This window comes from Corylus avellana, chromosome ca4 (genome assembly GCF_901000735.1).
Source record: "Corylus avellana chromosome ca4, CavTom2PMs-1.0".
NCBI classification, from domain to species: Eukaryota; Viridiplantae; Streptophyta; class Magnoliopsida; order Fagales; family Betulaceae; genus Corylus; species Corylus avellana.
In genome coordinates, this window is record NC_081544.1 from 29,539,847 (window position 1) to 29,551,363 (window position 11,517).

General features: G+C 35.9%; 1 protein-coding gene and 1 pseudogene across 1 annotated transcript; both read right to left on the minus strand.

Moving 5' to 3' along the window:
* Positions 1 to 277: 277 nt before the first annotated feature.
* On the minus strand, positions 278 to 2,810 carry LOC132179124 (probable aldo-keto reductase 3). Its single transcript, XM_059591766.1, has 5 exons — positions 2,487 to 2,810; positions 2,198 to 2,398; positions 1,929 to 2,101; positions 1,737 to 1,839; positions 278 to 737 (listed from the first exon to the last, which is right to left on the minus strand). Exons 1-5 carry the CDS (start codon positions 2,703 to 2,705, stop codon positions 399 to 401), a joined length of 1,035 nt encoding a protein of 344 aa, XP_059447749.1. The 5' UTR covers positions 2,706 to 2,810; the 3' UTR covers positions 278 to 398.
* A 1,647-nt stretch (positions 2,811 to 4,457) lies between these two features.
* LOC132179722 (large ribosomal subunit protein uL15x-like) lies at positions 4,458 to 4,884 on the minus strand (annotated as a pseudogene).
* Positions 4,885 to 11,517: the final 6,633 nt, after the last annotated feature.

The window sequence follows — 11,517 nt, forward strand, 5'->3', positions numbered from 1 at the left end:
AAAGTTTTTCAAAATGTGTTTTGGCTTTTGAAGAGTGATTTGTGGTTTGTTTTAAAAGCAAATGGCAGGGACAACAAACAAAAATGTTTGAAAAATCTGATAATTATTGTCTGAAAATTATTTTTCAGTATTTGAAAAAGAATTATTTAAAAGTTTATCAAGTATGCTCGTGAATCGCGACACTAGAGTGGTAAGATATTTTGTTCGAACATTGCAAACAAAGTATGGTTATTGAGAAAAAATATGTGGTCTGATCTTCATGAATTATCAGGCCTCATAACATTCTAAAAGAACATATTTTATTCTGAGGAGTCAAGAACTCAACACACAGATATTATAATATTGACAAAGCATGCAGGGATTCAACCTATTGATCAGACACAAGAAAAGGCTTGTGCTTATGCAGCTTTCCACGAAGAAAGTGGTGGAGTTTCAGAAGTCTCCCAAGTCGGAATGTCGGTCATATATCTATCGCCCTTAACAACATCATCTGAAGCAAATGATTCGAGTTCAGCCATTTCTTCTGGTGTGAGTTTCACAAACAGAGCTCCAATGTTCTGGTTGAAATTATTAATTTTGGTGGTTCCTGGAATGGGACACACGTCATTCCCTTGGTGATGGACCCAGGCTAGTGCTAGCTGCGATGGGGTGCATCCCTTCCTTGTTGCCATTTCATTCACACGTTCAAATATGATTTTGTTATGTTCCATATTTTCAGGTAGGAACCTAGGAAGAAACTGCAAGTAGTAAATACATATATACATTAGCATTGAGATTGGAATAACCAACAATAAGACAAAAATCATTAAATGTAGGTTTAATTACATTTTTTTCTTATGAACAGCTAATCATTTATAAATTGCTCCAATGAACGAACACTTATTAGCTGTATTGAATTATCATTTTGTAATTAAAAAAATTCGTCGTTAGGAAATCTAGTTTACTCATACTGAATATGCCTTTCTGGACACTAAATATCGGTAAAGGATGAAAATACCCTCGAATTAAAAAAAATAAAAAATAGATAAACTAAAAAACTAAAATAAAAAATAAAAAATTAAGAAAGAATTAATATATATATATATATATAGAACAAGTTCCAAAAATCAAGGGTGGCCAAGCCACCTCCAAGCGTTTTCAACTTTTCGAGGTAGCTCGGCTACCAACAAGATTTTTTTTTTCTTTTTTTCCTTGGTAGCTATTCTTTTTTAAAATTTTAAATTTTGAGAGTATTTATGTAAAATTAGACTAAACTTAGGGTTTTTTTCGTTATTTTACGTTTTCACAGTTGAAATTTTTATAACAAAATATTAGTTCAATGGGACGGAGTGTGACAAGTGTCAGTTTATGAGGCAAACTTAAAATCCCATGCTAATTCATTAGGAAAAATGTAATTAACACTTGAATATATTTCAAGGAGGTAGGCAGCTAGAACTGTACTTGTGAAGGCAATAATTGTGATTGGCTATACGAGAAGTTGAGGTGGGCTACACTACTACGTACACAATATTCGCAGTGAACTCTTTACATCTACACTAAAGTTTTAGCAAACCATTTGAGATTAAAAAAGAAAAATATTGTAAGGTCTGTTAAATCATTATTTATTTTAAAAGTTTAATTAAACTAATAAAAGATTTAATTATTTAATAAAATTAATCTTTAACAAAGTAAAATGTGAACCACTATAATTACTTGTGAGTCAGAATACTTATTCCAAATAATATATATGTACAAACCTTTCGGAAGTCACCGTCGGAAAGATTTTCAACAGACTTGAGCCCCGACGAAAAGAATCCTCGTCCAAGAGGACTGTATGCAACAATCCCAATGCCCAGTTCCCTGATAAATTATAATTTGGATTTTGATTATTCTATAACCTCATAAAAAAAGGAATTAATTAATGTACGTAATTAATAATGATGCGTCACCTGCAAGTAGGAATGATTTCTTGCTCGACATCTCTAGTCCACAAAGACCACTCCAGCTGCACAGCTGTTATTGGATGAACCGCATGAGCTCTTCTGATGGTGGAAGCAGAGGCCTCAGAGAGACCTATGTATTTTATTTTACCTTCTTCCACTAGTTTCTTTAATTCCCCAATCTACAGAAACAGAAGAAAACAATTAATTAATTGCATAAATTCATCATCTTGTATTTTACTTTACAGAGGATGCATATATGAGCAGGTAAAACGAACCGTGACTTCGATGGGAAGACGAGTGTCGACGCGGTGTTGGTAGTAGAGATCGATGCAATCCAAGTGGAGGCGCTTCAAGCTGGCCTCACAGCAAGCTCTCACATACGCCGGATCGCCACGGATCTCCCACTTTCCATCCCCAAAGCTACCTCCGAACTTGGTTGCCAATTCCACCTTCTCTCTCACCCCTCCCTTCAAAGCCTGCATGCGCCCCAACAATTAGCGAAAACAAAGAACAAACGAGCACAACAAGAAAAGAAACAAGTAGAAGAAGAAAAAGGAATGGGACCTTTCCGAGAAGGATTTCGTTGGTGAAGGGGCCGTAGACGTCGGAGGTGTCGAGGAAGGTGACGCCGGAGTGGACGGCGTGGTGGATGAGAGGGATCATGTCTTGTTCGGGCTTGGGAGGGCCATAGGAGCCGGACATGCTCATGCAACCGAGGCCCTGTGCGGACACCTCCAGTCCCTGAGAACCTAGCTTTATCCTCCCCACTCTGCCGGCCTCCATTTCTAATTTCTTCTACAAACAATAATACCAGTAGCAGCAGAAACCCAAGTTCTGTGATTAAAAAGGCTCTTAATTTGTGAGAGAGTGGTTAGTGAAGGAGGGATATATATATATATATATATATATATAAAAAAAGAACGAACATTACATATATAGCCCAAAAGAAAAGTGAAATAATCACACTTTCTAGGTAAGGACATACGTCTTGTTAAAAAAAAAAAAGCGTAAGCGCTTACGTTAGCCAATCTGACAGTGTCCTTTTTTATCCAAAGCAAATGACCAATTGGTTCTTCCATTCTTTGTCTTTTAGATGGTATTTTGTTTTTAAGTTGTTTATAATTTTGCTCGGAAGTTCGAGATTTTGGCAAAGTGATTCTTGTGAGGACAATTGAAGCTAAAAAAGTTATTGTTTTTCTTTGTTAGTAAAGCCCCATTAATTAAGTGCTGCTTCCTGCTTGACTTGGCATGCATAAGGTGATCATCACTACATATATAGAACATTCCCAGTATCTATTCTAAAGCTGCTTTTCTTCTCAAAGTATATAAAAAATCTCCAAAAAATCATAAAAACTCATTTACTGCAGCTTTCATATATCTTCCTTATACATTAGGATTATTACAGTTGAACCTAATATATTGGATTCAATTGTAGTAATCCACATGGTTTATTATAATTATAAAATGATATTCTCTCTCATCTCACACATTCTTATGCAAAATAAATAAATATAGAAATAAAAAAAGTAAAAATAAGAATATTTTAATGTTATAAAAAAAATATAAAGAGAAGCTAATGTATTTGAATAAGAAAGTAAAAAGTAATTTTATTCCTAAAATTTAGGAAAAATGAGAAGGAAGTTGCTGGATGGGACATTACAAATTTAGCGGTAATTAAAAGAGAGTAAGTTTTTCTTAAGTTTAGTAAACTTAAGATGCTACAATTACCATCACATTATTAGCATTTATACACTGAAATTGTACTTATAATCTCATGCATATACAATGAGTTGGTTAGTGTTTTCAAGATGGGTAAAATTGTCCAACAAATTAAAATGACAATTTTGCTTATTTGAGATGAGCAATGAGGTGTCTTTTATTATCATAATTTGATTAAAAAAAAAAAATGATCGATCACAAATCCAATGGTGATTTAGAAGCCACCTCATTATTGGAGAGATATATGCACGAAAAACATAAGAGTGATTTCTAGCATTACTCGATTGCGACCCTATTCCAATGCAATCATATTCCAATGAGAAAAGGGCATTCTTATTTTCACACCCAAAAAGTCTGAAGTTTTTCAAAATGAAGAGGATCCTATTCCAACGCGAAAAAGGGTATTCCGATTTCGACTAAGTCCATGCAAACCCTTAGTTAGCTTTCACACTTGAAAAGATTAAAGTTTTTCAAAATGTGTTTTGGCTTTTGAAGAGTGATTTGTGGTTTGTTTTAGAAGCAAATGGCAGGGACAACAAACAAAAATGTCTGAAAAATCTGATAATTATTGTCTGAAAATTATTTTTCAGTATTTGAAAAAGAATTATGTATAAGTTTATCAAGTATGCTCGCGCGTGAGTCGCAACACTAGAGTGGCAAGATATTTTGTTGCCGGAGAAAAAAATATAGATACTTTGTTGCCGATAATAATCGTAATAATACGAAACACGTCTTAACTGAAGTTCCCAAACAGAACAAAATTTCGAAGAAACAAAAAACTAATAACGGAAAGCACAAGCGCGCGGCGGAACCTAATTAAGCTGTGAGAACAACAGCGCCACCGGCCTCCTTGATCTTTTTCTCGGCGGTTTTGGAGATGAGCTTTGCCTTGACAACGACGGCAGGTTCTCTGGCAGCATGCCCTTTCTGAGGACCTTGAAGTAGCCGAACTGGGTCACATCAATGAGGGGAGCGTTGTCCTTGGAGGCCTTTTCCTTCACGTCCTTGGGGACCAGGGACCATAGCTTGTCTACGTTTACGATGGGGTGCGGAGCCTGTGGAAGTACCGCATACCTACCTTGCCGAAGTACCCGGGATGGTACTTGTCGAAGAGGATCCGGTAGTGATGCATGCCTCCGGCGTTACCGCGACCTCCCGGATGCTTCCTGTGCTTTCCGATACGGCCGTGCCCACAACTCACGTGCACTCTCTTCTTCCTGTTCTTCTTCAACCTAGTCGTCATTCTTGATCTCTCTCACGCTCTGCGCGCGCGCGTGTGTGATTTAGGGTTTTTGGCTGCCGAGAGACGAGGTATTGAGAGGAGAGGTAGGGTTTGGGGATTTAATTGTTCTCGTTTGCCAACAGCCCGGGCCGGCACTGTAGCTGGTACCGTTCCAGCTACGGTGTCAACTGACAGGTGCAGTATACTTTAAATATTATTATTATTATTTTTTTTTTAAGCAAAATATTTTTTTAAAAAAAGAAAAAGAGGGGAAAGATGGGGTGGTTCCAGCCACCCCATTTTTGGCCAGGGGGTGGCTGAACCACCCAGCAGCCAAGGGTGGCAGACCCTGCTGGCAAAAGGATGTGCATTTGGGGGGTGCTTGGGACCCACCCCACTGACCCTGGCCAAAAGGTCGGGTGCATTTGGGGGGTGGCCACCCCAACCCACTGAGGCAGACCCACCCCAAATCACCACGATCTCCCTCATTTTTTTTTTTTTTTTTTGGCTTTGAAGTTGTGGGATAGCCGAGAGGCTGGGAATAGTTTGGCCACCACTTCACGGTATGGGGGGGTGGCGAAACCTCGGCCAGGGGTGGCTAATCACTTCAGTCGCCACACAGCCAAGGGGATGGCGGTTTCCTGGTCGGCCCGCGACACCCGCCCGGAAGCCAAAAAATGGGGTTGTCCAGGCCGCACCCATTTGAAGCCAAGGGGTGGCTGGAACCCGCCCCATCTTTTTCCTCCTTTTTCTTTTTTTCTTTTTTTTTTAATATTTTGCTTAAAAAAAAAAAAAGGAGATACTTTATTTGAAAGTCGATTTTTCTTTGCTGTACTGATGAGTCTTGTAGGCTGGAATAATGCCGTTCCGGCCTAGAGTGCAACTATTGTTGACAAAATAACGAGAACCAATGGAGTGGACTGATGCATGGATGGGAAATGGAAGAGGATGATGGAGGATATTTTTTGGGTTTGTGGGTTGCCCTTAGGGTTTGGGGTTGGATGGGGGTAGTGGTGGAATTTGCAACGACTTGGGCTTGAGAATGGCGCATTACAGATATTCTGACGGTCCAGTGAAATTTGTGGTCCTATGTCCAGTCCAACCAATCTCTTGATTCATCCAGATCCAGGTTAGATTTTTTTTTTTTTTTTTAAAGTCCAATAGTTGGTTTCACCAAGTGGACTAGGCTATAAGCAAAACGTTGGATACAGGGTTTAAGATTGTGTTTGGGCCCATAATTTATATAGGTAAAATGTTTTTTTATTATTATTTTTTTTAAAACAAAAATTTGTTTAGAAAAAAAATGGCACTTTGCACAATAGACAATGTGGTGCACTTTAAAAAAAAAAAAAAAAAAAAAAATGCATGATTTTAATGATGGAACTAAGATTTTATTAAATGCTTAATTGTGTTCTTAAAATCACTTTCTTTAACTATGTTTTAAATTCGTTATTTTTTAAAATTATAACAATATTCAAGCTATATCTATCATATTATGAAGATAATTTATTTTTATCTTTTTTAATATTTTCATTTAAAAATTAAAAAAATTATAATATAATAAAAATAACAAAAATAAAGTTATACGAATTTATAGAAGCCAACCAAATTTATACGAGTTCATCTCGTTTAGTAATAAACAAGCCTAAATTTTTATTCAAGCTCTATTCATTTAATAAATAAACTGATTTCAGGCTCCGTTCATTTACATCCCTATCAGCAAAAGATGGAAGGAGTTCTTTTGGGCTCAACAATTATATTAGAAAGAATGTGTATTACACCGCTAGAGCTTCTGGCATTTCACCATGCTACAAGGAATATCGAGGAAACTGTCGGTAACATGATAGAAATAGACACAACACAAGCTATAAATGGAGGGATAATAAGGTCTTACCGTAAAACACATGAAACTTAACAATCTACCTCTTCTTAATTTCTTATTCATTTTTTGAGTGCATCTTATCTGGTATTTAATTTGTGAGAAATGCAATCTACGTTGGTTAGTAGAAACTAGGCAACTATAATAGGATGCATGGATGTGTCAAAATCATAGAAGCAAATCCCTCGTAATTAAGCACGATTTGCAGTCTTATATTTACTGAGAGTCTGGGACGGTTTCCACAAATCTAGAGGGATAGGAACAAGCATATTTTCTAATTTGAAAAAACACAATAGTTCATTGACTATTGTACACTCACTTAAGGAAAATATATTACTCTTTATTTTTAGGGATAAATGTAATTTTGGTCTCTGTTTTGACAATAGTTCATTGACTTCTAAAAAAAAAACCCCTAAAATATGAAAAAATAAAAAAATAAAAAAAATAAACAGATTAATAGCATTTGAAAAATTGACACAATTTGATAATTTATCACATAATCAAAACAACCCTACACGTGAGTGATTTGGCCACCCCCAAATATGCTCATAGGAAACCACCTACATTAGCCCAATTCTGTCAACTTCTATATCGACAAACTAATTACCCAATTCTATTAACTTCTACATCTACAAACTAATTTGTTCTATTATGTTCTACAAACATAACAATCCATGGAACGTACTGGAACAAGATTTCAAAGACCATTTAAAATAAGATTCCAACATTCAATTAAAATTTTAATATAGCATAGGGCATGCATAAAATCTAAGTACCTTTCCCAAAGTTCTGAAACTAACAAAAAAACACAAATCCAAATAAGAGAAGACCTCCAAACAACAATAGAAAAGATCTAGTAACCACCCATAAGATCATTGACAACATCGTAATGAATGGGAGTCACAGTCTCCAATGTTGCACCTTCCACCATAAAACCCGGTTTGGGGCCCTCTGGCTGCCTCTTTGTGCTAATGACATCACCTTTGGCCTTTGACGCAACCTTCAGTTCATCATATTCTTCAGACGGAAATCCTCAGTACTGCACCGTCAATCCTCTTCCTGATGATTCTATTGCCTACCTGCAATGACATACATGCATCCAAATTATTTGAAAGTTTTCTATCCGCTGAAGACATCAAGAGTACTGTAAACAAAATTCATTACAAACCATCACAAAGTGGTTGACAGGCCATGAACATATAATAATCTAATGCTCCATGGAGAAATGAAAGAGATAAAAGTACTAGAGTTAAAACTAATGCTCCATTTGTTTACATTGAATAGCATTCCGGAGGCGACGTAATATAGCATCTCTCACTATGCATCTTCACTATTACAGATAAATAACAGCCAATCACAAAATATGAAATGAAACTCAAGTAAATGGCTCATAAATCCTCCCCAATGTCAATTCTTAATGCGCTTGACACCAATAATAAATGACTATATGCCTAGTTGGCTTATTTGTATTGTCTGTCAAAAGAAGAAAGGGCTTCAACGGGACACATGTTGCAATTAAGACTAGCTTTGTGAGACGATACAGATTCAATTCCTGATACAAAAAAACTTTAGACCACCACATCTATCACACTAAAAAACAAAGAATACGAGCAAAATCATCAAAAACATCAGGCTACACAGGCAAGAACGTGTAAAATATTGATAAAAAAAATCCAAAACTGTAAACGTAAGATGAACCAAACATAAAATCCGAGGTCTCCTGTACCATCTCCCAGCAACAAATATGTACTCCAGTTAAACAAAACCCACAAACCAAACCACCACTTGCAGAAAAACCCAGAAACCCAAAAGCAAAGAACACAAGCAAACCATAAAACACATCATCTACACAAACAAACATGTAAAACAACCACAAATCCAAAAGCCAAACGGGAAAAAAACTAAACAGAAAGTCCGAAAGCAAAAATCTTCTACATAATCTTCTGAGAGGCCATACATACTTAATACCAACAAATCCATACTACCATTTCCACAACGAAAAGAAACCCAAAATAGAGTACAGTGAATAGATGTTAACTGCTTGTTGATCTCAACGCCGATAGTGCGCTTGGCGACAGCGGCCAAGAAAGAACTTACGGGGCATGCCCCGATTATATCAGCGTCATTCCGGAAGGGCGGAGGAGAGTAGACCTGGCTCTCTCTCTCACGCTCTTCGGGAAGAAAGAGAGTCTTAGTCCTTGCTTTTATAGCTGCTGCATCTAGGGTTTCAAGGCTTTACTCTGTGAGTCATGGGCTGAGCCTCTCCTTACTTTTCATGGGTTGGGTAATCTCCAAGTAGCCCATTTGTTTTTTTTTTTTTTTGATACTTTTCAAATAAAGAAAGATGTACTTAAAAAACTACATTCTCATTTAATATTAATCTTATTTCATTTTTTAAATAAAAGAGGTCTTAAGCGAATTGTGAAAATCCTAGGAGATTGTCTATAATTATTTTTATATATTAGAAAAATGTGTTACAAAAAATGAATTTTTATTGTAGCTATTACTATAAACGTAGTTGAACTGATAACTTTCACATTTGTTAAACTAAATAACTAACTCTCGCCTCGTTCTTATCTCTATATGTATAAATGAATTAGATGTAAATAGGAGTATTACTTAACGAATAGTCTTCAAAGTACAACCTATCACACTCATTGTATATTTTGTAATACCTTCATTATACTTTAAAAATTAGAATTTTACCAACGCTATTAAAAGGCTACGAGGACTTTGTTATTATAATTTGTTAAAAATATTTTCTTTACGGAAGCATATTTAATTATCGAATTAGATTGATATTAGTTCCCCCACTCCCACACTCGTAAAAAAGAAAAAAGAATTGAATTGATAGAGTTTATTGAGCTAATTGAGCATTAAACTTAATATTGAGATGCTCATAGACTTAAAATCAATGAAGGGGCTTTTCTTTAGGCGGTTGGTAGTCCAGAAACTTACAACAAGAGAAACTAGATAAAATAACAGAGTAAATTACAATTTGCAACCCAAATTACCATTAAACTTTAAATCACGGCAATTAATTCTCTTATTCGAAATTTCAATTTTAGTTAGCCTTTTTCGTCCAAATCAATCGATAAATTGGATGAAAAAACGCGTGCAATTTCAGAATTGATAATCCATTATCGAATCAAGGTATTCATGGATTGATATCCCCTACAATTCTCTTTAAATTTAAGATTCTCAAATTTATAAATCTCATCCGTTCATTTCATATAAGCATTTAAAATAAGCCATGTTTCAGCATTTAATGGAAGCGCTACCCTTAAGGAATTTGGAACAGGATCCTCTTTAGTCCAAAATGGACTAGAGAGCATCCAGTTAATAGCCAAGATCTCTACAGAAATATCTTGGTGTCATAAATGGGACAAATGTCTCATTAATAAAAATAATATATATATATATTAAAAAAACAAAATAATAAAAAATTAAGTGCTGGCTAGCCACCCCAGTTGGGGTTGGAGGTGGCTGAAGTTTAGTCACCCCATGGCCCTTGGGGGTAGTCCGGCCACCCCGAAGGGCCAAATCAAAAAAATAAAATAAAAAATATTTTTTATTTTATAAAATTTCAAATTAATGTTTACGTGTCAATGCAAACCTGCAGTTGTATACTCGGTCTATTTCCCGGAAGTTGAAAACTGCTAAATCTCTCTTGATTTGGTATAGGAAGATCCACTTCTAGAAACTTTGGACAAGGTTATACCTCAGGTTTGTTATAGGATATCATCTTATGTCCTTTGGTCATGTTCTTGATTGGGACTATATCCACTTAAAAAAGCATGTTTCCAATATGAATGGATATTACATTTCACAGGATGCCTCTGTTGTTCCTGATTCTTTGAGCAATATCGACATCAGTACCATTGAACCGCTTCCAAGGCTTGAAACGATATTTGATGAGCTGCTACAGGAAGATGGGTATGAATTCATCGTTGCTTGACTCATGAAGAGTTATTTATGATGTCCTAAAATATGGGTTAAAAAAAATGTTGAATGAAGTAACCATCGTTCCATTGTCTATCTTATCTTTATAGTATGGCAACATGTATCACATTACGCAGTTGGTTGAGCGCATCTATTAACAAGACTCAATCTCCTCAGCAACTTGATTTGCCGCCCTTTTTGTTAAATTTTAAGTGATAACTTTACAGGCTAGTAGACCATGATGAGTGCCAAATATCATATATCTAGACCCCTTAACTTATGTTTGTTAAGCCCTTAACTTTGTTATTTTATGATATTTTTGATTAATTTTTGTGTTTTTGTGTTTTGCAGGTCATTAAAAGAAAACTGTGGTTTGAAGGAGGAAATTGCAAAGAAGTTGAAGTTCTCTTGAAGAGCGATCGAGCACATAGTGCCACAATCGGGCGCTCGATCGCATGCAAGGCACGCTCGAGCGCACGCCTACACCGTGGAAGCAATGATGAAGTCCCGAGTACGCTCGAGCGCACCTAGTGTGTGATTGAGCGCACTCAAACTGGCCTGGCTGAGCCGAAACCCTGGTTTTTTACTATTTATATTTGTGTTCTCTCTTGTAAAACGTATGTTGGGAGGCGTTGTTTATAGCCTAATTTCGACCTAGTGTTTTAAACTAATTATATTGCTTTTTTATTTTTAGAAATGAATTGATATTGATTCTTCAATGTTATCCTATAAAAGTTTTGAAAAAAAGTAGGCTTACAAATAAATTTTATCAAGTGATGTGTCACAATATGATTGGATTTCTCAAAATTTAAAAATAAAACTTAATTTAAACT